This window comes from Candida pseudojiufengensis (assembly GCF_024610245.1).
Source record: "Candida pseudojiufengensis strain CBS 10847 chromosome Unknown scaffold10, whole genome shotgun sequence".
Lineage (NCBI taxonomy): Eukaryota > Fungi > Ascomycota > Pichiomycetes > Serinales > Debaryomycetaceae > Lodderomyces > Lodderomyces pseudojiufengensis.
Window position 1 is genome coordinate 367,352 of NW_026261540.1, and position 27,504 is coordinate 394,855.

At 28.7% G+C, this 27,504-nt stretch overlaps 10 protein-coding genes across 10 annotated transcripts; 5 read left to right on the forward strand and 5 right to left on the reverse strand. All coding sequences in view use genetic code 12, as the record gives it.

Annotated features, from left to right (window-relative positions):
* Positions 1–1,137: 1,137 nt before the first annotated feature.
* Positions 1,138–1,569, reverse strand: KGF55_005088 (uncharacterized protein; the record flags this gene model as incomplete). Its single annotated transcript, XM_051760063.1, has 1 exon — positions 1,138–1,569. The coding sequence occupies one exon, from the start codon at positions 1,567–1,569 to the stop codon at positions 1,138–1,140; it is 432 nt and encodes a 143-aa protein (XP_051612251.1).
* Positions 1,570–2,442: 873 nt separating this feature from the next.
* RAD14 (Rad14p) lies at positions 2,443–3,729 on the forward strand (the record flags this gene model as incomplete). The annotated part of the gene is made up of 2 exons (XM_051760064.1): positions 2,443–2,481; positions 2,545–3,729. 2 exons carry the CDS (start codon positions 2,443–2,445, stop codon positions 3,727–3,729), a joined length of 1,224 nt encoding a protein of 407 aa, XP_051612252.1.
* Positions 3,730–7,847: 4,118 nt separating this feature from the next.
* Positions 7,848–8,774, forward strand: KGF55_005090 (uncharacterized protein; the record flags this gene model as incomplete). The annotated part of the gene is made up of 1 exon (XM_051760065.1): positions 7,848–8,774. The coding sequence occupies one exon, from the start codon at positions 7,848–7,850 to the stop codon at positions 8,772–8,774; it is 927 nt and encodes a 308-aa protein (XP_051612253.1).
* A 1,037-nt stretch (positions 8,775–9,811) lies between these two features.
* On the reverse strand, positions 9,812–11,083 carry KGF55_005091 (putative nitronate monooxygenase; the record flags this gene model as incomplete). Its single annotated transcript, XM_051760066.1, has 1 exon — positions 9,812–11,083. One exon carries the CDS (start codon positions 11,081–11,083, stop codon positions 9,812–9,814), a length of 1,272 nt encoding a protein of 423 aa, XP_051612254.1.
* A 944-nt stretch (positions 11,084–12,027) lies between these two features.
* Positions 12,028–13,452, reverse strand: ENP1 (snoRNA-binding rRNA-processing protein; the record flags this gene model as incomplete). Its single annotated transcript, XM_051760067.1, has 1 exon — positions 12,028–13,452. The coding sequence occupies one exon, from the start codon at positions 13,450–13,452 to the stop codon at positions 12,028–12,030; it is 1,425 nt and encodes a 474-aa protein (XP_051612255.1).
* A 103-nt stretch (positions 13,453–13,555) lies between these two features.
* On the reverse strand, positions 13,556–19,851 carry PLC1 (phosphatidylinositol phospholipase C; the record flags this gene model as incomplete). Its single annotated transcript, XM_051760068.1, has 2 exons — positions 13,556–16,296; positions 16,521–19,851. 2 exons carry the CDS (start codon positions 19,849–19,851, stop codon positions 13,556–13,558), a joined length of 6,072 nt encoding a protein of 2,023 aa, XP_051612256.1.
* A 106-nt stretch (positions 19,852–19,957) lies between these two features.
* Positions 19,958–20,596, forward strand: KGF55_005094 (nucleotide diphosphatase; the record flags this gene model as incomplete). Its single annotated transcript, XM_051760069.1, has 1 exon — positions 19,958–20,596. One exon carries the CDS (start codon positions 19,958–19,960, stop codon positions 20,594–20,596), a length of 639 nt encoding a protein of 212 aa, XP_051612257.1.
* Positions 20,597–20,637: 41 nt separating this feature from the next.
* KGF55_005095 (uncharacterized protein) lies at positions 20,638–21,351 on the reverse strand (the record flags this gene model as incomplete). Its single annotated transcript, XM_051760070.1, has 1 exon — positions 20,638–21,351. One exon carries the CDS (start codon positions 21,349–21,351, stop codon positions 20,638–20,640), a length of 714 nt encoding a protein of 237 aa, XP_051612258.1.
* Positions 21,352–22,158: 807 nt separating this feature from the next.
* On the forward strand, positions 22,159–22,734 carry KGF55_005096 (uncharacterized protein; the record flags this gene model as incomplete). The annotated part of the gene is made up of 1 exon (XM_051760071.1): positions 22,159–22,734. One exon carries the CDS (start codon positions 22,159–22,161, stop codon positions 22,732–22,734), a length of 576 nt encoding a protein of 191 aa, XP_051612259.1.
* A 390-nt stretch (positions 22,735–23,124) lies between these two features.
* Positions 23,125–27,459, forward strand: SPT6 (chromatin-remodeling histone chaperone; the record flags this gene model as incomplete). The annotated part of the gene is made up of 1 exon (XM_051760074.1): positions 23,125–27,459. One exon carries the CDS (start codon positions 23,125–23,127, stop codon positions 27,457–27,459), a length of 4,335 nt encoding a protein of 1,444 aa, XP_051612260.1.
* Between the last annotated feature and the right edge of the window lie 45 nt (positions 27,460–27,504).

Below are 27,504 nucleotides of genomic sequence, written 5' to 3' on the forward strand. Positions count from 1 at the left end.
GATTGTAACAAACTGTTTGTGACCAAGATAAAGACAATAAACTATTTATGAGTTGTCCCTGAAACTAGTTAATTCATAGTCTAGTTTTAATTGATTTTCGAATATGCTACAAAAACCTTTGTTAAATCCGATTGTTTCAATCAAATATTATGAAAATAAAAATTTTATCAGTCCATTTGGAAAAATATATTTTTTCACTTATTAAAATGGTTTGTAGTATTGACGATCACTTAAAGCCACTTTACAACGCTCGTTGTTGGTTGTTTCAAATTACTTTCTCCAATGTTCCTTAATTATCATTCTAATTTGATACGCGTTTTAAATTGAAAACATATCTGAAACAAAACGTTTTTTGGTATGATAAGTGGAGGTTAATAAAAAGGGTCCATTCACTCATCCATTCATATGTTTCTCATTATTTCATGGAGTCAATATACAAATTCAAGTAAATTTTGAAAGTACCTTATTGTTGATTGTTCAATTATAAAAAAAATCTACAAACCCTTTATTATTATTTATTTTCCTATCGTCTAAATTTTAATTAATTAGATCAGACCGTACACAAAACTTCTTTCGGTTAATTAGTAGTACCTAAATTTAGAATTAATAATTAGTCGAACGCGTCTAATTGTTTTTTCGTAAAAATTATTTATATTATTTGTAATTAGGAACACATAGTTTACTAAACTAGGTCATTTATTTGTATTTCCCGACATAAATATTCTCGACATTGATTCAAATTTTGCAACCATTAAGTCTCTACATGCCATTAGATAAATTCAAACAGAAGATTCACCGTTCGAGAGTTTTAAAGGGTAGAGTACTTTGCTCTGTAACATAATATAACTGGCTGTCTACAATTTACCTGATTAATTTATTTCCCGAAGAACACTTGCAAGTTTAATTCAGTATAGAAATGAAAAACAATGATACAACAAATAGGAATTGGAAAAGTGTCAGGAAATAAAACATTAAATTTCAAAAGATAGGTGAGTAGATAAAAAGAAAGAAATCTAAGTCAAGGATAGATAGAACTTAGTGTTGGTGAGTTCAGTAGCACCAAAATTTAGTAGAAAATCTTCAAAGTCAAATTTAACTGGCATAATAAACTTAAAACTATATTCTTATCCAAAACTTCTATCTAGTATGAGCAGGTGGAGGACCATCAGGTGAATTATAATCATTTTTATAATCTCTAGATTGTGGCATATAACCACCAGTACCACCAGTACTACTTCCTTGATTATTATATTCATTAGCAGGATAAGGTGGAGGAATATAACTACCATATTGTTGTTGAGGTGGTGGAGGTCCATAATTATTCATTGGCATTGGTGGTGGTGGTTGATGAGGATGATAATATACACCATTTGGTGGTGGTAATGGTTGTTGAGGATTATTATAAATTGGTACAACTTTTCTTTGATTTTTTCTTCTTCTCCAACAACATAAACCTAATAATATTAAAAATATTGGTATTAAAATTAACCAAAATAACCAACGTCTTGAATCATTTGTATAAACAAATCTTTTTATTAGTTGTTGTTGTTTTTGATGATTTATTAACATATTGGGAATCGAAAAAACAATATTTGTCTGAATTGTGCTGTATTACTCTGATCTATGAAATCTAGGTTGATCTATTGTCTATTAGTGATGGATCGATAAATATTGATCTGGTTGATAAGAAGTAAAGAAAGAAAGATTTAATTGATTGATAAGTTTCTTATAATAACTTTAAAAATTTTTTACACATTACTTCCAAATATAATTATTTAAGTTAAGTGTACACTCAGTTGATTTGAATACAGAATTTCTTGGTGTATCATTAAAATAATATTCTTTATTTTTTCTTAGTGAATGATTGGGGTATAGCCTTGACTTTCGTAACCCTTATAAATCTAAGCTCAAAGACAGCGATATCGCTAATTTTTTTCTCAACCTTGATTACATTACTACAGCTATACTCTTGTGTAAGATGAGTACCGTCAATTTAAAAAACAATAATGTGATGGTCATGAAATCATATTAATGTGAGTAAAAATATAGACTACAAATGAAACCTGATTTTGTGTTAATATAAGGTTTCAGTTTTTGTTACTGAGCCTTAATAAGTAACTCAAACGGCTTAGATTTTATATTAAGTGCATGCAGATAACGACTCATTATTAATTTCCTAAAATTAAGATTGTCACCACAACAATTCCATTAACACATTTGTTGTTCACTTCATAACTATTCCAGACCTTGGCAGTGTGCTGACAGACATCGAAACTGTCGGTTTCACGAAGTATTTAGCTCAAGAAACACTCAAGTCTAGAGTCAGTAGATTCAAATTCAGACAATTGGTAGCGAGTATATCACTCAATATTCAAACTTCTTCTATCTTTTAATTGCGGAGGCAAGTATAAAATTGCAACAACATCTTGACTTTATCATACCATGTCAACAAATCTATCAGATGAACAAAAAAAACGAATAGTACGTGTCATTTTGAATCATTCATTTCATACAATAACCAAGTTTACTAACACAGCTTTATAGGAAGAAAATAGACAAAAAAATCTAGCGAGATTAAAACGAAATAGAACTTCAAAAGATGATCAAAATGGATCACCAAATTTATTAAAACGAAAAATAACAAAAACTTTTGAAACAACTGACAAAACATCCCCAAAACGATCTATAAATCAAGTAATCACACCTGAAGAAACATCATATAAATCTAAATTTATACAATTTAATGAAGATAATTCAATAAAAAGATCAAAAACTCAAGAAGAAAGAAATAAAGTTGAACAAAATAGATTAAGAGCAATAGAAATTCAACAAAATAAATTACGTGAAAAAGAAAAACAATCATCAACAGCAACTGCATCTGCAGCTAGCTCAAATATTTATAATGATCCTAATGTTAAACCTCAACAAACTACTTCCCTTGAAGATATTAGATTAAATAAAAATCATTCAGATTTTATATTTGATTCAAAAAAGGGGAAATTTCAACCACCACCAATCAAAAAAAAAGATTATATAGAATTTGATTTTGCAACAATGCAAGATTCAAAAGGAGGATTTATAAATGATGAAACTAAACCAAGACATGATGAAGAAACATTAAATGAATGGAAAGAAAAACAAAAAAAATTAGAACAATTAAAACAATCAGCTCCTCCACTAGATATTAATCAAGCCCCCAAATGTTATGAATGTGAATCATTAGATATTGATTTAAATTTATTTACAAATTTTAATAAAGTTAGAGCATGTAGAAAATGTATAAAATCCAAACCTGAAAAATATTCATTATTAGTTAAAACAGAATGTAAAGAAGATTATTTATTAACTGAACCTGAATTACAAGATCTTAGTATATTACCAAGAATTGAAAAACCAAATCCTCATGGATATAGTAAAATGCAATTATTTTTGAGATTTCAAGTTGAAGAATTTGCATTTAAGAAATGGGGATCATCAGAAGGATTAGATTTAGAATGGGAAAGAAGAGAACAAAACAAATTAAAGAGGAAAGAAAAAAAATATCAAGAATCTTTACAAGAAATGAGAAAAAAAACAAGAGCTGAAGAATTTACAAGAAAATTAAGAGATGGTAAACTGTTAAATTATAAACATTTACATGATTGGAGTGCTCCTTTAAAAATTGATGATCATACTATAAAGAAAAGATGTATTGATTGTGGAATTGAAATTGAAGAAGTTATAATTTGATTTTTGAAAGTGTTTGCTTCTCCTGGTGGGTTATATTTTAATAGATATCTTTAATGATTAATGAATTTATTATTTTGTAATATTAATAGACATAACTTTAATGGAAATTTGGTTGAAATTTCATTAGAAATTTAACATTTAACATTTGTCAAACATCAACGAAACGTCAAATAATTAAAAAATCTTGATAAAAGGTTACTCTCTATCAATCTCATATCTGAACAACCCAACTTGTGTCTTCTCTGCGGATAGAAGATCAGTTTGGTATCAAACTCAAAACCGAACTATCAAAACTGTTGCAACGAAAAAAAAGGCTTCATTTAATCTCCGCGCGGATCAAAGTAATTTAGAAGGAGATTAAATTATCCTCGAAGAAACAAAACGATGGCAAGTAAAAATATTCAAACATCAAAATCAAAGCCATTATTGATTGAAGTAAACATTATTGAAAAGTTTAGGGGTAAAAAGGTATTAATGAATAAAAAACACATTGCCAATTGACGTTGATGGAGATAAACTTGTAAGTATGTAAGTATGAATATTCGTAAAAATGAAAAAAATCTCGGTGGTCTATATATAGTAAATTAGATCCAAAACTGCGGTTCACTTAACTTTATAACATATTAAATCAAGTTACAAAGGTGTCAATTTAAATAACTAATATAAGCCTGTTTTACAATAAGATTTGTAAAGATTATAAAGATATATCACGGCTGTATTGATTCAGTTATAAACATAGAATGCGCTTACTTAATTACTTACGTAATCGTAAATTATTAAGCAGTTTTTTCTTTCAAAAAAGACGAAATAAAAATCTTTAAACGTCGTCCAACAAAGTTTATTATTGTTTAATGTGCCGTTATAGGTAAGGACGTGAATTTTGTAATGGCCAGTTTTGAATGATCTTTTGCTATTGAAATCATTAACTTATCATCAACAACAAAGGCATGTAAATCAAACTAGTCAAAGAAAATTTTTTCACCAAAATCCCGTTATTACAGGAAAAGCAACTTCATCAACTGATTCAATTATTGAAAAAGTCAAAAAAGATGAAACGAGAGTTAAATATAGCAAATAAGTTTTGTTTTACTTGACAGAGATTCAACCTTATTTTCAAGTGAAATTGATCAAATCAATATCCACAAGGTTACTGAAGAAATGTCAAATACATTTATAAGAGACAGACAAAATAAAGGCACTGTAAATAATTCCGTTATAGGTGACATTGCTAAATCAGTTTGTGTTGAAGAAACATCTTTACCCATCTTGATGCCTCCCAAACACGAAATTATTGGATGAAGATGCTTCTTTAACACAAAATGATTTAGCAAAAACCAGTATTTTAATAGACAATGTGGTTGTTGAAATGGAAAATCGTACAATATCAGGAGACTTTTTCAAACTTCACAAGACCACTGCCCCAATTTTTTTTTAGGGAGTTTGAAGAAGTAATTTAGATTTGAAGATCATGAACAGGACATAAATGAAAAATTAAATGTGCACTACGTCAAGGAAAGATTGCACTTCAAAGAATACCAAACCAAATGTTCAAATTCAGTTGATTTACTTAATGATGAAGAAGTGAAACGTAATTTTACCACTATTGTTCGTTATTTTAAGAACAATGTTTGTCCTTTTTTTTGAAAGCAATTACAAGTATGCTTCAAGATTTGGAAGAAATTCAAGTCACCTGTTAAACAAGGTTCATTTGAAGTTACCAAGGCAAAATTTGATGTCAAGAAATTGATAACTTTAATAGTGGAAGATCATTTAAACCTAGTTATTGCAATTATTGAGTCATTAGCGCTGTAATTCATTATCAGACTAATGAAGAAACAGAAAATTTGCAATTGATTTTGTCAATTTTCTTTCAAAGGAAAGTAAAACAAAGTGAAAGTTTATATTGATGCAATTTCAATTCAGATAAATTTTGAAAATGGAATGGAAAGTGTTAAGTTTGAATTAGAACTTTTCAAGCAAAATATCATAAAACTTTGGTAAATTATCATACATAATTGAGGTAACAATTTCATCGATATCAATAAAAACCCGACTCAAACTCAAGATTTCACAAATATTTACTTGTAAAACATTTTCAATTAATATATCGTTAGATAATAAGTCAAAAAGATATATTCCACTTGCTTTTAATATTCAAACCTTTGCATTCATTTATTGATCCTTGAGAAAAAACTAATGAATGAATGAATGAAAGAAAAAGAAAAAGAAAATAAATAAAATGAATGAAATATCGTTTTTGATTTATCCTCTACCGACATGACAATTGAAAGTGTTTTTAAGAAAAAAGCATATTTAAAAGGAGATTCTACAGTTATTTAAGAAATATTATCTTAGAAGTGTAAGTATCGTACCGGTGGAGTGTACATCTTAATTATAAATAACAGAAGAGGGGTGGTACAACTGTTATTTTTCTGTTTTAACTTTGTATAATACTGTATCGAACCATATAATATTATTAATCTTAAAAATTGGAGAAGTCTAAATTATTTGCTTCTTTTAACGAAATATTTTATATCTTGATAATTCATTTTAGCAAGTTATTGAGACTAGTTCTTTTAAGTCTAAGGATTAATCATTCAGCAAAATTGAATTTAAAGAACAAAAGCAACCTCTCAATTGGTAAACTGGTAATTAGATAAGTAGGTTAGGTATGAACAAATTTAGCTTATGTACTTAAGACCACTGTATATTAAATTAATTAAAAGCGGCTGAAGGAAATTAAATGTTTTAGGCTCTAATAATAAATTTTAAGGTGCGGTTTTACGAATTTATCGAAATCGATCGAAGGATATAAAAGAATTGAATGTTTTAACCTTACCACCGAGTTTGAACCCAGATTTAGTGTTAAACGGTTAAAGGCAGGGCAATTAACATACTTATAATATTTACGAAGATAAAAGGCTTTTATTACATTACTTAATCATAGCCTTTTGTTAATATTTGACGTATTACTGAATGGTTTTTAAAACAATCAATGTAGAAAAATGATTCATTCTTTTTATTTTTGAATTTTATTTTAGTTTTTATTTTGGTTTTGATTTTAGTTTTGATGAGTCTTTGGTAGACTATATTTAGACTTCAGCACTAAATAGTATTACTTCGCCATTTAAACTTATCGATGTTGTTATTATTCTTATACATTAACAATAATTGTAGTCATATGCTTCTATCTTTCTCGATCCTTTCAAACAGGTTGTTTACATTGGTAATAATGAGTAATTATACAATACTTCCTATCCGTTCCATATGATTTAGTATCCTTATGTTTATTATGTAAATTAATGTATCTAATGAATTGATAATCAAAAATGAGTTTATATCCGAGACCGAGATATTAATAAAATAATAAAATAGAACAAGGAACAAAACCAAAAAAGAACAAAAAGAACAATAGAATTATTAGTGAATTAAACGGTTATAGGAACATAAAATTTTTAATGTAGGTCCAGATTGAAAGACCTCATCGTAATACCCGTAAGTTGAACTGGACTTAGTGGATAGTTAAGTAACTGTTAAAGAGTATCTCTCAACGGTGTACACATTATCTATACTTGAAATCTTCTTCATTCTAGAATCAAGAAGGATGAGTAAAAGGAAAAGAAGAAGTAAGAATTCGTCAACAGAACTCTTACTAAAAAACCTTAAAGTTTAAAGTTGGTTAGAATAGGCTGAGATGAAATAGATTGAATAGAATAAGTGGATGATGGATATTATAGAAATATTATTAAGTAGTGTATTTAAGTTTAAATGTTTATCGTATTAATCATCAAATTTAAATAATATTTGCGATTATGTAATGTATTAAGTAATACTATATACTAAGGCTTAAGTAATACGGTCTACGGATATTTGCATACATTTTTGTTAATAAGCGTAAATAAAAAACAAGCCATCTTATATCCGAATTGTATAATCAAAACACAAATTTATAATTACATATTACAACCAGAAGGAGTTAATAGAATAAGTAAATTAAGAAATATATATAAAGATCAACAAATCCATGTTGTGATTTGAAAGAAGGAATATATCTTAACTCTAGGATACAATAATAAAAACTCAACTTATATATATCACATATAACATATTAAGTAAAAATGTCAACTACTACAACAACAACAACCACAAATAGTTCAAACTCATTATTTAAAAAGCATTCAAAAACATCATTATTAACAAAATCATTATCAAATCCTCAAATATCATCAAAAAATGAAATTTCATCACCAATATATCCATGGAAATTAGAATTTGATAAAACTTTAAATCAATATTATTATGAAAATTTAGAAAATGGTTTAATATCATTTGATTCTCCATGTGAAGTAAATTATAAACCAACAACCACTTCCACTAGTGGTTTCTTCAGTTCCTTAAAAAGAAAATTTACAAATGGTACATCTAACACAAATTCAAATTATAAATGTATTCATTTCCAAAAATCTTTAAGTGGTTCTTTAAAATTATCAAGGTCTAATAATAAATCAAATGATACTATTAAACAACAAAAATCTCAAGAAACAGAACAACAAAAAGAAGCAGAACAAGAAACACAACAACAACAACCTCAACAACAAACACATTCTTCACCAATCAATATCCCAACAAAATTTAATGAAAATACTCATCAATTATCAAATAATTCATATGAAGAAAGTATAATAAGTATAGATTCAGATAAATCAATAGAATCTCAATTACAATCAGATTATTATTATGATAACACCACAACCAACGAGGAAGCTAATGATTATGATTCAGAATTTGAAGAAGAACCTATAGAAATTAAATCATTTAATTATAAATATAATGATAATTTTTATAATTATTATTATAATTATTATTATGATCAAGAAAAGAAAGAAGATGTAAAAGATGAAATAAGAGATGAAGGAAGAAAAGAAGATTCAAAAGAAATGAAAATGATAAGTAATTATTATTATGATAATTCTATTTCTTCAAATAATAATGAAATTGATGAATTATATGATTTAAGATTAAAATTATTTAAAGATTTATATTAATTTCAAATCTTTTGATTGGTTGGTGATTGGTAGGTGATGATAGTTGGTGATGAATTCTTGATGAGTTTGGGTTTTAGTTCTTCTTCGATTTATTCGTTTAATTTTTGGGTTTTGTATTTAATTCTTTTAGCTACTGTAAATAGTTGTGAATATTTAATGAAATTGTTTATATCTTAATATTTATCAATCGTAGAGATTGAGAGACTAGGGATGGATTCCTATCTGCGAAAAGAAAATACAACTAGATTAAGTCCGAGTCTGTTAAAACCAAGACATTTAAGTGCTTTTGATTTTTTTCAGTTGTGTAATGACTTTGGCATTTAAAAGGTTCAACTGTTCACTCTGAATTGATGATCTTGCCGTAATTGCGTGGATTTTCTACACACTCAAAGGTTATGGAGTTTCGCAATGCGTTCATTACCTTGGGGATTCACAAAACCAGCATGGGATATTTCTTTGGATCTGAATATAGTGGGCGCTATGTGAATAATATCTTAATATGAAAAGATTGTATGTTTCAAAATGATCCCAAAGATTTCTTTTGCTCATTTGCTAATTCCACTGGTCTTGGTGGACATTTACCTATTAAATTGATGGTTACAATTCTCATCAATTAGCTCGCTGGAACAAATTTGAGGTTGATGTAAACATTATCATGAATTTAAATGTCTAAATTCTTGCAGTGAAGATCATCGTGAAATTTGTTGTCAGCACGAGCGGGCTATAATTACATCAATCTCAAGTTTGTTCCAGCAATACTTGAAGTTGAAACCAAAGAATTTACCTCCTTCACTTTGTTTCCAATTTATTGGCCTTATCAACTTTTACGTAAGGTTTCTGAGGTAAATTATGGACATGAGAAATAGAATCTTTACGTTTCACATTCTTCATGGTGTCCCTTATATAGTGTTTAGTTTTAGAATAATCATTGTTGTATAATTAGAATATAACTAAATACCAAAAGCTTGAAAAACCTTCAAACTACAATATGTTTTTTGTTATTTCAAATGATCTTGAGCTCATACATAGAAGCATGCTTATATCTTACGCTTCTTCAAATTAATAATTTTTTCATCTTCATCAATAATTAAACCTCTTATAAGTTTATCCATAATTTCATTAGTTGTTAATGAATCATCAATTAAAAAATGATTAGATCCACAAAGATTAAATCTAATATCTTCTCCTTCATCAAAAGTAACATGAGTAATATAATAATAAAGTTTTGCCAATAAAGATTTATAACCAAAATAACTCCATCCATAAGGTGGTAAATCTTCTTTCGATTCTTCATAATTTTTAATTATATTTCTTATGAATGTTGTTTTTATACATCTTGCTTGTTTACCACTTATTAATTTAGTCATTATAGTTTCTTGCGATAAAGGATAATGCAAATTTGAAAAATATGATGAAGTTGTAGACTCTGGCGTAGCTAAAAATATAGTGCCCAATTGAACAGCATCTGCTTCATTATTTAAATACCAACTAATTGAAGAGGAATCCATTATACCACCGGTAGGAATTAAAAATGGTATTTCATCTATTCCAAGTGTATAATCCAAATAATTTTTTGATTTTATAAATAATGATTTTGTTGATAAATATTCATCTTGAGAATCAGGATCTAAAAAGTTACCTCTATGACCTCCAGCTTCTGAACCTTGTAAAATTATTCCATCTATTAGATTAATTTCATATGGACTTCTTTTAAATGGCCATTTCTCATGCCAATAATAAAGTTCATTGACTTCAGCTACTGAAGTTGCAGTTACAAATATCATTATTCCATTTTTTTGTAATTTTGCAATTGTTTTTCTTGAAGGAAAACCAAAATGAAAACTTATAACTTTTGGTTTTATTTCAATTAATAAATCAATTAATTTATTTATTGAATTTTCATTTTTTTCAATTTCTTTAAATGATATATTACCATTTTGAAAATTTATATCATTTATTACTTTATCAAAATCATGTCCATATTGACTTAATGTTTTTTTATATAAATTTTTCCAATTTTCAAATTGTTTCTCATTTGGTTCTTCAACGATATCATGACAAAACAAATTTAAATTCATTACATGATAAAGTGATTTATCATTCAATTGACTTCTATATTTTGCAATCATTTCTTTTAATTTATCAATTGATTCCAGCTCTAAAAAATTTAAAGTTGATAATGGTATTGATCCTAATCCTCCTTTATTTGTAACAGAACTTGCCATTTCAATTGTTGATACTCCTGCCATTGGAGATTGAATTATAGGATACTTTATACCTAATTTTTGTACAAGCGAAGGTTTTGACATCTTTTTGATGTTCCAACTTTGTTTTGTATTTGATTGAATGGGTAGAAAAATAGGATTATAAAAAGTAAGGTTTAGACCAATTGTTTATAATTTTTCAAAGCGGGATTATAATAATTTTGTCGGAGTTAATTATTTTTGTGTCTTAAATAAATTTCTCGAGACTTTCAACGGTAATTCAATCAAAAGGATTACAAGCTTACTTCAACTACAATTTTGAAGAATTAATGTCACTAAATGATCAATCAGGACAATGCTACAACTATAGAAGAGAAGGAAGATGAAATAGAGCAACTACATTCCACAAACTTAAAAGTATATGGATACCTAATTTTAATATCAACTTGGTTTTTATTTATAATAACAATAATTTCATTTTTTAAAATTTGGAAATTTATAATATATCCATTACATATCAATGAAATATATACTAAAATTTATGAATTTTGTGAGTTAATTGATTCAATTATTATAAAATTATGGTGTATTTATATTGTATTCTGGTGGTGGGCTTTTATTTCATGGACTGGCTTAAAATTATTTAGACATTCAAAAGGTATACAAACTTAAGAGATTCTCGAAACAACTTGATACATTCGATTTACATAGTTCAAACAAGTATTAAAACAAGTTTTCCACAGACCTTAAGTCCATGTGAGAGTTATTCAAGATGTTGTTGGTGCTTATTCAAAAATTTACATAGAATTAAGGAAGAAAACGATTATAAAATGAAGGGGATACTTCTTCATTGCATTTTCTTTGAAATGAGACTCCCGATTCGGGTTGGATTAAGAAGTCTGTGAATACGACTTGAGAGAGAATATCATTAAGTTAGATTATAACCTTAAAGTGACAACGTGGACCAATTAAGTTAGACAAGTTCAGATTGGAATAGTGAAATCATTAAAATATAGAATTTACAATCATAAGATCTATTAAAAATCTATTTAAAAAGCATCAATCATTATACCATCCTGTTGTTGTTGTTGATCATTTCCAATTAGTCTAGGTTTACCAGCTAATAATTCCCTTCTAATTTCAGGCCCAATAGAATGATGAAATCTTTGACGAACAGTTTCTAATAAAAAATCTCTTTGATCATCAGTTATATCATTCTTATAACGTTGAGCAAATGATAAAAATGATTTATGCCAAACTAAAGGTAATTGGGGTATATCTTTTTTATTTTCATTATCAATTTCAATGGAATCTTGAGTTACATTTCTAAATCTCATAAAATAAAATACTAATTCATCTAATGTTTGATAAGGTAATGCATACTTTTTTTCAATTAAAACTCTTATAAATACAGTTGTCGCAGGTGAAAAATCTCTTGTTAATAATTGAGTTAATGCAACTGATGAATGTAATACAGGAATTGAAACTTTCGTTAATACAGAAGCAGCTATAGTAGCTTCTCGTACTGAACAATATCCATCAACTAAAGGTAACAAGAAACCTTTGAAAAAAGCACCAGGTTTATATAATGATTTTTTCAAACTTCTATAAATATGATAATTTAAATGATGATCATCTGAATCTTCTATAGATGAACGAAATTTTTCTAATAATATCATTTCAATAAATTTTTGAGCTTCATTTGATTGTAAATTCGATACAAATAATTTAGTTGCTTCGTAAGTTGCATGAGGAGTCCAATTATCAGGATTTGTTACATATAATACATCTTTCCAATTTTTTAAACTCGGTAAAATTTTAAATAATTTTGGTAATTTTCCATGAGTATATGTTGATAATATTTTACCAATTTTTTCATATGCCATTATAACTTTTGGAGGTAGTAATACTGCATCTTCATTATCCGGTTTTGATTGTGATGTATTTGATAATTGTTGTTGATATTCTTTTTCTTGAATTTTAGCTAATATTTTATCTGCTAAATTTATTGATTGTCCTTCTTCCGCCGTTGTTGATGATCCATTTGATTGAAAATATTTATTAAATAATTCTGAGTCTTTTTCATCTACTTCTATTTCTTCATCATCATATACTATTTCTTCTTCTTCTAGGTCTGAATATTCAATATCTGATTCTTCTTCTTCTTCCTCATCACTCTCTATATTAGAAGGTGTGAATCTTGTAGGTATTACCTCTCCCTCTTCTTCATCTTGTTCTTCTTCATCTCGAAGTTCATCTTGTTGCTCCTTCGCCAATTGTAAAATTTTTCTTGAACTTACTGCATCAAGATAACCTTCTTCTTGTTCCTTTTCCGATCTTTTAGTTTTTGATTTAGTATTCTTCGCTTTTGTTGTTGTTCTTGGAGTAGATCTTAAATTCCCACCCAGGGACGATATATCTTTTAATAAAGGATTATGACGTGGTTTTAACTTTGAATCTGTTACTTTCCCCATTCTTTAAACTGAGATGTTTAATGATTGATAGAGATAAAATGAAAAGTTACAAGAAAAAAAAACATGTTTTAGACATTTCATCTCATCGTTACATTAATAAAATCTATATATGTTCATAAGATATCTTCACAAATAATGAAGAATAAACTAATTGTTCACCAAATAAATCATTTAAAAACAAATATCTATAACCTTGTTTTAAATAATTTAATTTAACTACTGAAATAGCTAATGGTATAATATCTGACTTATCTTGTAAAATTGAATTTACTATAAATTTCACAAAGATAAAATCTTTTGAACCAGATATAATACCACTAAATTTCTCATTCCAAATAGGATTAAATCCATTATTTGAAACCATGAAAGTATTTTGTTGTGTCATTGATTCATGATCCCAATTAACTGAATCAGCTCCAATAATTTCAAATGATATAAACGGACTTATTACATCATCAATTAAATCTTTTGGTTTAGGTAATTGATGAGCACTTATAATTTCAATTTCAAATTTAATTTTTTCAATATCAGGTTTTATTAATTTATAAAATTTTGAATTTTTAATTGTTGGTTTTCTTAACTCTTTAGGTTTTAAAACATAACCTTTTTTATTAACTCCTTCAAACATTGCTTCATTTAATTGTTGACCTAAATCATAAGTTTGCCAATTTGTTGCAACCATTTGAACACCATGTTTCCAATAATTTATAGGATTAAAATTTGTTGATCTTAATCTCATTTTTGATGGATAAACTCTTAGGAAATATTTTTTATTATGTTTATCTAATGACATAGTTTTAATTTCATCTTTTAACATATTATTTATTGTTTTTTCATTTAATGAAAAACAATGATTATAAATTTTGGATTCAGGTAATGAAAAATTTCTAAATTTTATTCCTTGAATATATGTACCTAATTCACTTAATTGATCAATTATTTTTGGAACTTTTGATTTTCTTTTAAAACTAAAAGCTGAATTTATACTTGAAGATTTAGATGATGATCCATTATCTTCACTGAAAGATGTTGTAGTTGTAGTTGATGATGTAGTATAACTTCCGCCTTCAGTTTCAATTAATTGATTAAAAGGACTTGTCTTTTTAGCTTTAATTAGAAATTTATGTTTCATTTCTTCAGGTGATGGAATGATTGGTTGATTATTTATTGGAGTTGTTATTAAACTTGATCCTAAAATATCTTTTAATATTGAAACAACTTTTAATTGAAATTTAGATGAACAATTAATTTCTAAACTTATAATTAATGGATATGGTGTAGTAATGAATGCAAATTTTTGAATAGTTCTAATTACATTTGAAAATTTAATTGATTTAGTGAATGTTCTTCCATGATTGACTATAGGTTCAAAATCTTCTCCATTAGATTCATCTTCTAGTCCATCCCACACATCAATTTCAATACATCTACATCCTCTTTGTAACGCTTTGACGTATCCATCTATTGAAGAATCTCCTACTACTTGTCTACCAGTCAAATATGTATTATGTGAACTTGAAATATAATAATCCGTCAATGGATAATTGAAATAATTTTCATTCTCAACATTTAATATTGGATTGTTTAAATTTGATGACAAATAATTGTTGAATGCATCAACTGACCAATATCCATCAGTTTCAAATTTGTCAAATATAACCTTGATTGTTTCATCATCACCATTTTCATGTTGAACTTTTTTATAAAAATTACGAAAATTTTCAAAATTCATTCCTTTTAAATTATGATGTGATTCTGATTCCCATATTTGTAATAAATCATCTCTTTGTTTCAAAATCGATATAAATTTTTTGAATTGATCAAAATTTAATCCTGATTCAGATTCACAAACTTGATCATAAATTAATTCCAAATATTTTTGATTAATATTAATATTCAACCTTTTGGCATATTTTAAAATATCATTTAATGTTAACGAATCCCGAATCTGTTTATGATTTTCATCTCTATTCAAAATTAATTTAACATGAGATTCATCTAAATCTTTTAAATCAACTAAAAAATCTTTTGCTAAATGATATCTCAATTCTTTTAAATTAATTATAGTTGAACTTAATTTTTTACAATCATGTTCAGTATCAGCTATTAGATGTAACATTTTTAATTTCCCTTTTTTTTGATCATAATAAATTATAGTCATCCATTTATTTTCAAATTCTTTTGAAATTCTTAATTCTTCTCTATAATTTGATCCTTGATTTTGAGTGTAAAAAAATTTAATATCATCTAAAGTATATTCATGAATTCTTTGAGCTGATATTCTATTATTTTGTAATATCATTGAAGATGCTAATTTCCAACTGAAAATAAATCTTGTAGGATCAATAAATAATAAAATCCTTTTCTTTGATTTATGAGATACTTTTAACAATGGCATTCCTTCAGTATCAAATATATGAGGTATTTTGACATGACCAATAGATTTTGAAATGTCAGGATGTAAATCCAGTACTTCATCACCACTTGAGACAACTTTCAAATTATCGAAACTAGGATTGGAACCATTTGATAAATTTTCATTTGATTTATTATTCCCACTTATAATTTTTTTTAAAAAACTTCTACCATTACTTCCATTAGACTTAACTTCATCATTTGACCTTAAATTAATAAAAATATTCGGTAAATCAGATATTATAGGTGATGATATTTTTTTTAAAATGCTAGGGTTATCTAATGAAGATCTTGAATTAATATTAGAATCATCTTCGATACTATCAATGGATGTTACTTTGTGTAGTCCATCCAAAGTTGAATTCATTATATTTGCTCCATTGCTATTATAAATTGAACTTAAATATATTCCCCTGGAAAATTGGTTAACTTTATATGAGACTGCAGTCCTGTGATTTAACCTGTTGTGAATTAAGTTACAGATTTGCAACAAATTTGGACCTGTTTTTTTTTTGCGTAATAAAATACTTTCTGAGCTAATTTTAGAAACAAGATAATACGAACTATCTACTTTTTATTCAAAATCTATTACATTTGTTCTATAAATATTTACTTCGGAACCAATGGTTGCCAATCAGCCATATTTTTCATACCAGGAGGTAAAGATGGTGAAGGTACTCCATTTTCTTTCTTATTATTAATGGAATTGGTTGTTGGTATTTCTTCAGAGCTAACAGTTTTTAATTTTGATGATGATAAATTTGATGGTTTTGAAGGTACCATTGGTTTCAATGCAGTTGATGAATCTGTATCGGTTGATCTTAAAGTGGAAGATTTTATGACGTTTGGCTTTGGTGAACTAATCGGTGATGAAGAAGCCAGGTTTGATCTACTTGGTATTAATGGTGATGATGAAAATCCGAAAGGAACTTTGACTGGAGCTGGTGTTTCAATTGTATTAGTGTTTAAATTGGTTTTTCTAGGTGGTGGTGGTTTTGGAAGATTATCACCATTTACATATTGATCTGGCGGTGGTGGTAATTTTCTAGGTTGAGATGCTAATGATGAAGATGCTATATTAGATGATTGATCAGCGGTAGTTTTCCTACTAGCTGGAGGAGGAGGAACTCTTTTCGGTGCTGGAAAATTAATTGGTCTACTTGGCAAACTTGGAGCATTTGAATCAAAATCGTCTAATAGATTCAAATCTGTTAAAGTATCATTCCTAAAATTATCATCAGATGTTTTACTTGATGCAATCGAGGGAGTAGTAGATGCAATTGATATCAAGTCGTATTCACTTCCATGTCCTTTTCTATATTCGTCATAATATTCTTTTGCCATTGAAGCCTTCTTAATTTTGTCAACAAATTCAACTTTAGAATTGAATGTAGCATAAACAGGTTTGTGATCACTTAAAAGCATGTCCATTACAGAATTATAATTTAATTGTTTCAAATCATTTCTTTTTTTCTTTGTACTTAAGAATAAAATTCTATCAGTCCAAGAAGGAACTCTTTGTTTTTCCGAAGTATCATAATTTGAAGACGCTTTGTCAAATTTATAAGTTGGATAAAATAAAACTACTCCTTCATTGAACTCCAGGAAAGCACCTTTATCTCTTCTTTCCAAAGTTAATTGATCACTTCTTATTAAATCATCAAATGCTCCCTTTTCGATCAAGTCTCGACATTCACCATTTGACATATTTATTCTATAATTTAAATCACCAAACCAAATCACATGATCATGATCTTGGATTGAATAATTTCTTGTAAAAGTCATACCTTGCATTATTGTGGTATAATCATTGAATCTTTCAACAGTAGCCGATGTTCCTGCAGCTAAATGTGATGTGATTAATGCAAATGAAGTAGCACCATATTCAAATCTAACCCCACAAGCACCTTTATTTGCAGTTATCCCCCCTAAACCAGTCTTTTTAGATGCACCAGATACTTGAGTCACATGATGAACAGAAGATTTTTTAACAAATAAAAATAGTGACATTGATGCAATTGATTCTGTACGTAACAAAGCATATTGTTCTTTTTGAGAGTTCAATTGATCATTCAAAATTGCTGCCCATTTGGTGGGTTTGGATATATCAGCGCTTAAAATCGATCCCGCATTTAGCTCGATCAATTCTTGAAAACCAATTGCATATATATCAGGTGTTGTTTCATTTTCCGGTGGGAACAACCATGGTGTTAAATCAATTCTATTTGATGGTTCTAAAGCATTAACATTATAAGTACCTGTAAAAATTGAAATGTTTTCTTCGGTTGAAAACAATTGTGATTGTTGTTTCAATTTGGTACTAACATACTCACTAGCAGGATCAAATATTTTCACTTTTTTAGAATATCTACCAGCCACACCAAGTAATAAATCTATTGTTGATTGCTTTTTCCCATCTACAAATGTGTTTTGATACAATCTTGAAACAGATTTAGTGACATCTGATAGTGCTCCAGCAAAATTCATCTTACCTGATCTAGAGAAAGATGATTTTAATGCATTTGTGCCTGTATAGATTTGTGATATGGCATCTCCATTATCTGCCCATAAGGCATTATGTCTTTGAATGATATTCTCCAACATGGCAAAATCTCTACCATGATTTCCATAAGACTCTGATTGATTCTTGATTATATTTTCCAACACTGTCCTGGAAATAACTTGTTCGATTAAATTTGTACGATCGAGACAATCTAAACAATTGACTCGAAAAACACCATCTTGTCTGGTGATAACTTCCTCGTGTTTCATATCATATGAGAAAAAACCAAATTGCTGCATAGAATCATATAAATATGGTAGAATCTTTGTAGCACCAGCAAATCCACCAGCTTGTTTTGTCTCTGCATGGAAATCAAATGCTGTGTATTCAATTTCCTTTTTTCGATCGCAATGATTATATAGTTGTTTATATCTATTTGAAACTTGAATTTCTGCTGATTTTGTTTTTGAAAGTAAGTCAACAATGTGACATACTCCATATGCTTCATTAATTTCTGTAAAATGTTTGTTGAAAACTGGTTGTGTTGCCTCTAATGATCTAGTTAATGTTATTTTAGGATTAATCAAACTTGAATCTTGTTCCCAAAATGTCGGCACTGATCCTCTAATCTGTGTATATGTGAATATATGTGATTTTGTAGGGTTATAATATATGAATTCTGTTTCAACAAAATTAGCAACATTACCGTTATCATCTATACCTCTTGTATTATATCTAGTCCCTGCTCTTTTCCATGATTGTTTCGAGACGATTGTAATTGAGTCCTGACTTCCAACTGGCACAGTTTTTGCAAATCCTCGAATTACAGTAGTTAAAAATTTATTATCATCCAAGATTAATTGATTATGTTGATCCAAATTTGATCTATATTTAATCATTTCATCCATCAAAAAGGAGTTCCACATATATTGAGGTTGATAATGATTTAAATTTTCCATATGTTCGTCGACCCCCCTGGTTTGTAAAGTTGATGTTAAGTCGAAATCATTTGAGTAGTAAAATGAACCGTTCGAAAGTAATTTCTTAAATTCAAAACATGGATGTGGTGCACGATTGTACCTTTCGTCTTCCATTTCATCAGACGTTAAAACTGGATATCCCAGGTTATCTAATTCAACAAAATCCCATTCATTATCGTCCAATGATACAAAATCAACTGAGTAAATTTTATCAACAGTTTCATTAGCAATTGGTGTTGCAACTTTAGTCAAAGCACCTGTGATAACTGCCAAAAAAATTTGATTCAGTTCGTATATTAAACCTAGGCAACCAAAAATTTCACGTTTGAGTAATGTTTTATAGCCTTCTTCTTTAGTGATCTGAGTGTTGGGAACTAATTCTAAGTTGACAATTGGTTTAGTTGATTCCGAATTCTTTTTGGTCAAAGTTCGAAATGTTAAACTGTAAGTTTCCGAATATAGAGCCAAAGTCCTTGGATTCTCCTTATATAAAAGTTTCATTTCAAACAAGCATGAAATATACTATCTTCGTGTGAGATCAACTTGGTACAAATAAAGTTTTGAAATTTTAAATTGATCTAGAAAGTAGCAATTTGATAAACACAAAATGTTCAATACTACATTAAATAAAAAGTTAACTGAATACCAATTAATTTTAGGATCAAACTCGCCTAGACGACGGGAAATACTCAAAAACAATTTAGGAATCAAAGAATTTGTTGTAATAGGATCAGATTTTGCGGAAGATTTAGAAAAACTGGATAAAACACCTTTAGAATATGTCCAATTAACAAGTAAACATAAAGCAGAGGCACTACTCGAAGTCTATAAGGAGAAATTTAGTAATAAAGATGCAATTATACTTACTTGTGATACAATTGTGACGGCCAATGGTCGAATCTTTGAAAAACCAAAGTCAAAACATGAACAAAGAAATTATTTTGAATTCTATAAAAAACATCCAGATCTAGAGGTCATATCAGCTATTACTACCATCAAGATCAAGAAAGATAACATTAGCGAATATTTCGATCATAGTATAACAAAGTTGAAATTTAAGCCAAATAATGATGAAGTTATGACTGCATATATCGAGAGTGAGGAAGGCTTGGAAGTAGCAGGTGGGTTCAAATATCAAGAACTAGGCTGTCTACTATTTTCTGAAATATCTGGAGATTATTATAATGTTGTTGGATTGCCAACTTCAACTTTCGAATTACTAAATAGAACCGTAACTGAAAGTTAATTTGATGTCATATTCATAAACAACGCTAGTTAATTGGGTCTTTAACCTGACAAATAATCCTTACATTTAGTTAGTTCCACAGCATCTTTACGACCATTTTTTAATTCAAATTCAACAGCTTCTGTTTCATATATTATATTCCATCTTCCTGGAAATTTCTTCTTTTCTTCTGGAGTGAGTCTAACATACTCTCTATATTCTGGAGCTGAATATAAATTATCAGCTGCAATTACAGTACCGGGAGCAACAAAATTCAATTTTTCACATAAGCAAAGATCTGGAACGTAACTTTTCTTGTCATGATCAATAAAAATAAAATCAATTTGTTTGTATTCTGGTGATTTCTTTAATCTTTCTTTAAAATCAACCAAAGTATAAGAAGCATTACCAACTATTATTTCAATTTTTTTCGTCAATCCAGCTAAATCTATAACATCTTGAGCAATCTTTGCATACTCGGCATTGGCTTCGAAACTATAATATTTTGCTTCAGGATCAGCTATTAGTTGATTTGCGAATAAAACAGCTGAGTACCCAAGATAGCCACCCAATTCTATCATTATCTTTGGTTGTTTCTTCACTATTTCTCCAACAATAAATTTTCCTTTCTCAGGTCCAATGTCCATAAACCATTCTGGATAATCATCTATAAGTTTTAAAACTTCAGTTGGTTTACCTCTTACTGCATCTTTTTGTTCTTTAGGTAAATTTAAAATGTATTGATGAAATTTTTCTTCTTTCGATAATTCAGGCATTTTTGGAAGAAGGTCGTCTTATGATTATTTTTTATTCAAAATCAATTGACTTGATTTATGTAATTTATGATTTATCAGGTGATTGTAGATTTTTGAGGGATCATTGAAGCAATTTATATCTTTATTAGATATTAGATTTAATCCGAATCTCGTCCCGTGCAAGAAATTAGATATTCCGAGATTAAAATACTTAGTTACGAGACTTCAATCCCTCTTGATAGATCTTTTTGATAAGTTCATACAAAACAATAAGAATCCAATCAAATTTGTAAACTATAAACCGTTTCGGGCTTTGAATTGAAATTTACTAAAAAAGGGGGCCTGCAACTAATTATGAGTATGAATAGTTTGATCTGATGCCGCTCAATACACGGAATTTCATAAATTAGGGACTAGTAAGAATGATGAGAATACAAGGCTTAGACCATATTTTAAGCTTCACCGGGTCCATTCAATTGTACACATCATAGCTCTCATTCAAGTTAGCACTTTTTGAGTGTATAGTCAACTTAATCACTGTAATTTTTTTTGCAATTTTTAAGTCAATCGAAGATAAAGGAAACCCGGATCATGATGAGAAGACAGAAAAATCATTTGCTGCCAGTGATTCAATTATTTTTCATGATTGGAATATATCTTATTTAGTAAATTGTGTATTGCATTGAGTCAAAAGATAAGCTTCTTCATTGCGTAAAAAAATATTTCATATTTTAGATCATAATATTGAATTGAATCAGATATCTCTTATAATTACAACAAATCAACTACACCTACGAATATACATTCAATTAGAAATGTGCCCATGATATGACCTCAACAGAGTTACCTGAAACTACCACTTTAGAATCATTGCTTTCCAGATTTGAGACTTTGAAGTCGAAGAGACAAGAGACTGTACGATTAAATAAATTAGAAGTATCTCAAGATATTCGCTTGCAAAAGTTAAATTCATTACAATCTCGAGGCAAATCTATCGATGCCGATCAAAGCACCAGAAATGATTTGGATGAAAAAGATAGATTGATGGAATATACCATTGAAGAATGTGAGAAATGGCAAGAAAAACAACAAAGAAAAGCAAATAATGGAATACAAGATCAAAATAAATTAGCAGAGTCTTCATATTATAAAGAAATTAGTGCTATTAAAATAGATAAGGAAGCTTATAGGTTACTGAAGGAAAATGAAATCAAGGGTATCAGTCCTAATGATTCTCCAATAAATGACGCCAAAGATGAAGTGAGTAAATTGATGAAAGAGTCAAAAGATCGAAAATTTAACAAGAAGAAAAGAGGTAGAGATGAAGCGGATGAAAATGTTGGAAATTACATCAATGAAAAGAATAGGCAGTTCAATATGAAACTAAATAGGCAGTATCAATAATATTAAATTGATTTTGTATCGACACAATAAATTGGTCGACCGTTTATCCGAAGTACCTCTTTCTGCAACTGTAGTTTTTTTGTTGTAATCAGACTTTGATTGATACAACTATATCTGAGTGGTGCCAAAGTCTTGTTGATAATTTTTCAAATTTTGTTACTCGAAAATTACAACCAAAATAGTCAAGAGAAAAAAAAAAAGTTACACCAAGTTGAGATCAACTCAATCAAATCATCATTTAGTCAACTACTTATCCATAAATATTGACTTGCAGTCCTCTCTCTAAATCACTTATTAGGGCAAGCACAAACTAACTACACTCATTATATAAGATTTTTCATTCCTTAATTGAGTTCAAATTTAAATCTATTTCAAAAAACCAAAAACATTATGGAAAGACCAGAAGAGAGTGAAATACGAGATAATGAAAACGATCAATCAGGATCAGAAGGAGAGGGTGATGATTTACGTAATGACTCCGTAACTGATTCATCCGAGGAAGATGATGATGATGATAACGAAGAAGAAATACAAAAAGTAAGAGAAGGTTTTATAGTTGATGATGAAGATGAAGAAATAGAAACTAAAAAAAGAAGAAGACATAAGAAAAGAAAAAGAGCAGAAAGAGAGGAATCAGTTCGAGAAGAAGATAATGATGCATTAGATGAAGATGATTTAGAATTACTTATGGAAAATTCAGGTTTGAAACCTTCATCACAAGGAAATCAATTTAAACGTTTGAAAAGAAGAACAGATAATGATGAAGAAACAGAGGATTTAGTTCAAAATCAGAAGGAACATGATCGTCAGAGAAGAACTGAAAGCGGATTGATTGATATATTCGCAGATGAAGAAGATGATGATGATCTCATAGACGACAACAACGAAAGAGATTTGGGAACTAGACCGTCTATTCAACCAGGTGAAGACGAAGAAGATGTTGATGATTTTATTGAAGATGATGAATTTTCAGATGATGATGAAGAAACAAGACGAGCTAGACAAGAAGAAAGACAACGTTTAAAAAAGAAAGGACCAAGCATTGACACATCTAAATTATCAAATGTTGATAGGAAAAGTTTACAAGAGTTGTTTGAGGCATTTGGAGATGGTAATGAATATGAATGGGCTTTGGAAGCACAAGAAATAGAAGACGCTGGACAAGGTAATGAAGAGCCAACCTCCTTAGATGAAGTATTTGAACATTCTGAATTAAAAGAAAGAATGTTAACAGAAGAAGACAATGTTATACGTATTATTGACGTGCCAGAAAGATTTCAAAGGTATCGTGCAGCCCTCGATTACATTGACTTGGATGGTGAAGAGTTGGAAAGAGAAAAGAAATGGGTTACGAATATAATGTTAGGAGAAAGACCTGGTATAGCCGGTTCATTCTTGGAAGAACCATTCAAAGAATCTGTTGGTCAAGTTGTCCAGCTTGTTTCAAAAGAAGCTTTCGAAGTGCCTTTTATTTGGTCTCATCGTCGTGATTGCCTTTTATATTCACATTTAACTGAAGATGCAGAAGGTAAAATAACTAGTAGTGTGCATAAATTATTATTCGAAGAGGATTTGTGGAGGATAGTTAAATTGGATATTGAGTATCATTCTTTATATGAAAAGAGATTAAATATAGAAAAATTAATCCAAGCATTAGGTTTAGAAGATGATCTAACAACAGATATTAAATCGCTTGATACAATGGTGGCTATACAAGATATTCATGATTACATTCAATTCACATACGCTCAACAAATCAGAGACTTGAATAACAAAGATACAGATTCCAACGAAGAGGAGGGAGAAAATTCAAAAGTGAGAAGTAAGAAGCATTCTAAATTTGCCCTTTATGATCGTATTAAATCCAATATTTTGTATGATGGAGTCAAAGCTTATGGTATTACTGCAAAACAATTTGGTGAAAATGTCCAAGATCAAAGTTATAACAACTTCCAAACTTCATATAGAATTCATGCAACTGATGATTCAAATGACTCACTTGATTTTATCATTGATATGTTGGTAGATGATGTAGATGCTTTATTCAAAGAAGAAAAAACCGCAAGAGATGCAATAAGACGTACTTTTGCAGAAGAAATATTTCATAACCCAAAAGTCAGACATGAAGTTAGGAATACATATAAATCGGTTGGTTCTATTAGTGTAGCATTGACTGACAAAGGTAGAACAGCAATTGATAATTATAGTCCATTCGCAGATATTAAATATGCAATAAATAGATCACCGGCTGATCTTGTACAAAAACCAGATGTGTTTTTAAGAATGTTAGAAGCTGAAAGACTTGGTTTAGCTGTTATAAAAGTAGAAACAACAGATTTTGAAAGTTGGTTTCAAGCTATTTTTAATTGTTTAAAATCAGATGGTTTATCCGAAAATTCAGATAAATGGAATAAAGAAAGGGAAATAGTTTTAAGATTGGCATTTAAAAAATTATGTGCTATGGTATCACAAAATACAAAAGAAGATTTAAGACGTGAATGTGAAAGATTAGTGGCGCTGGAAGTTAGAGCGAAAATAATGTCTAGAATTGACCAGGCACCTTTCGCTCCTTATGGATATGATAAAGGAACTAAACCTAATGTTTTGGCGTTATCTTTTGGTAAAGGTGAACCTGATAGTGCTGTTGTTGGTGCTTTTGTAAGAGATAATGGTAAAGCTCAAGCATTTTTCAAGTCAGAATCCAATCCTATTAAAGATCTAGATAGTGCTGAATCATTTTCTGGAGAATTAAAAGAATTTTTTGATAATACTTTTAAGACTGATCAACCTGATGTTATTACAATTTCAGGATTTAATGTGAATAGTAAAAGATTATTTGATATAGTTAGAAAATTTGTTGAAGAAAATGGAATAACTGCTAATGTACAAGATTTAGAAATTACTGAACCACCACCACTTTTAAGTGTTGTTTGGGGTCAAGATGAAACAGCTAGATTGTATCAAAATTCAGCCGCTGCTAAAGTTGATTATCCAGACAAACCACAATTAGTTAAATACGTAATTGGAGTAGCTCATTACTTACAAAATCCAATATTGGAATACGTTGCTTTAGGTGATGACATTTTATCATTAACATTCCATGAACATCAAAAACTTATTCCTATTGATTTAGTTAAGGAAGCATTAGAGTCAGCTTTTGTTGAAATAGTTAATACAACTGGGGTTGATATTAATGTTGCTGTTCGAGACCCATATGTTGCCAAATTATTACCATTCGTTGCTGGTTTAGGTCCTCGTAAAGCATCAGGTTTAATAAGAAATATTGTTACTAGATTAAATTCTACATTACCAACAAGAAATGATTTAATTTTAAATGATCTTACACCAAAAATAGTTTTTAAAAATTGTGCTTCATTTTTAAACATTCCTACTGATGAACCTCATACTTCAGCAATTGAAATTTTAGATGCAACAAGAATACATCCAGAGGATTATGAATTGGCAAGTAAAGTTGCAGCTGATGCTTTAGACTTAGACGAAGAAGATATTGAAGGTATGAAGAAAAAAGGGGAAGTTGTTCAACAATTATATAATAGTGGAGTAGAAAAAATTAATGAATTGAATCTTGTTGATTTTGGTAAACAAATTGAAGCTAAAACTGGTAATAAAAAATTTGCAACATTACAATTGATTAAAGAAGAATTAGTTAATAATTATACAGATTTAAGAAGACATTTCAAACTTTTGGATAGTTATGAATATTTCCATATGTTAACTGGTGAAACAAGGGAAACATTTGGTGTTGGTGTTGTAGTTCCTGTTACTGTTGTAAAAGTTGGTAAAAATTATCATGATCCACAATCAAAAATTAGATGGGCTAAAGTAATAACATCATCTTTAATTCAAGGAAATGTTGAAGAAGATAAAATACCAAGAGATTTGGATTTACAACAAGGTCAAGTTGTTCAAGCAGTTATATTAGAATTTCATCCAGATTCTTTAATGGCAGTCATGAGTTTATTAAAAGAAGATATAAAACGTGCTTCTATTCCTAAAATTAGAAAAGAAGGTGGAAAATGGGATTTTAGAGCTGAAGAAGATGATTGGAAAAAAGAAAAAGCAAAAGAAAAAGCCAAACGAGCTAATATTAGAAATATTCAACATCCATTATATCGTAATTTTAATTATAAACAAGCAGAAGAATATTTAGCACCACAAAAATTAGGAGATTGTGTAATTCGTCCATCATCAAAAGGTCCAGAATATTTAACTATTACATGGAAAGTTGGAAATAATATATTTCAACATTTATCAGTACATGAAAGAAGAAAAGGTAGATTTAAAGAATATTATGTTGATGGTAAAAAATATCAAGATTTAGATCAATTAATTTTTCAACATATACAAGCAATTTCTAAAAATGTTGATTCAATGGTTCGTCATGCTAAATTTAAAGATGGAACTATATCAGAAGTTAATGAATGGTTAGAATCATATACAAAAGCAAATCCAAAAAGTTCTGCATATATTTTTTGTTATGATCATAAAAATCCTGGAAATTTTTTATTATTATTTAAAGTAAATGTTAAAACTCCAATTATAACATGGCATGTTAGAACAGAACCTGAAGGTTATTCATTAAGAAATTTTCAATATAATACTATGATGCAATTATGTAATGGGTTCAAACATGTGTATAAATCAGAATTACAAAAACAAATGCCTTCACAAAATCGTGGTGGATATAATAGCTACAACTATTGATTAAAGATTCATATTAAATAGTTAAAATGTAAATATATATATATA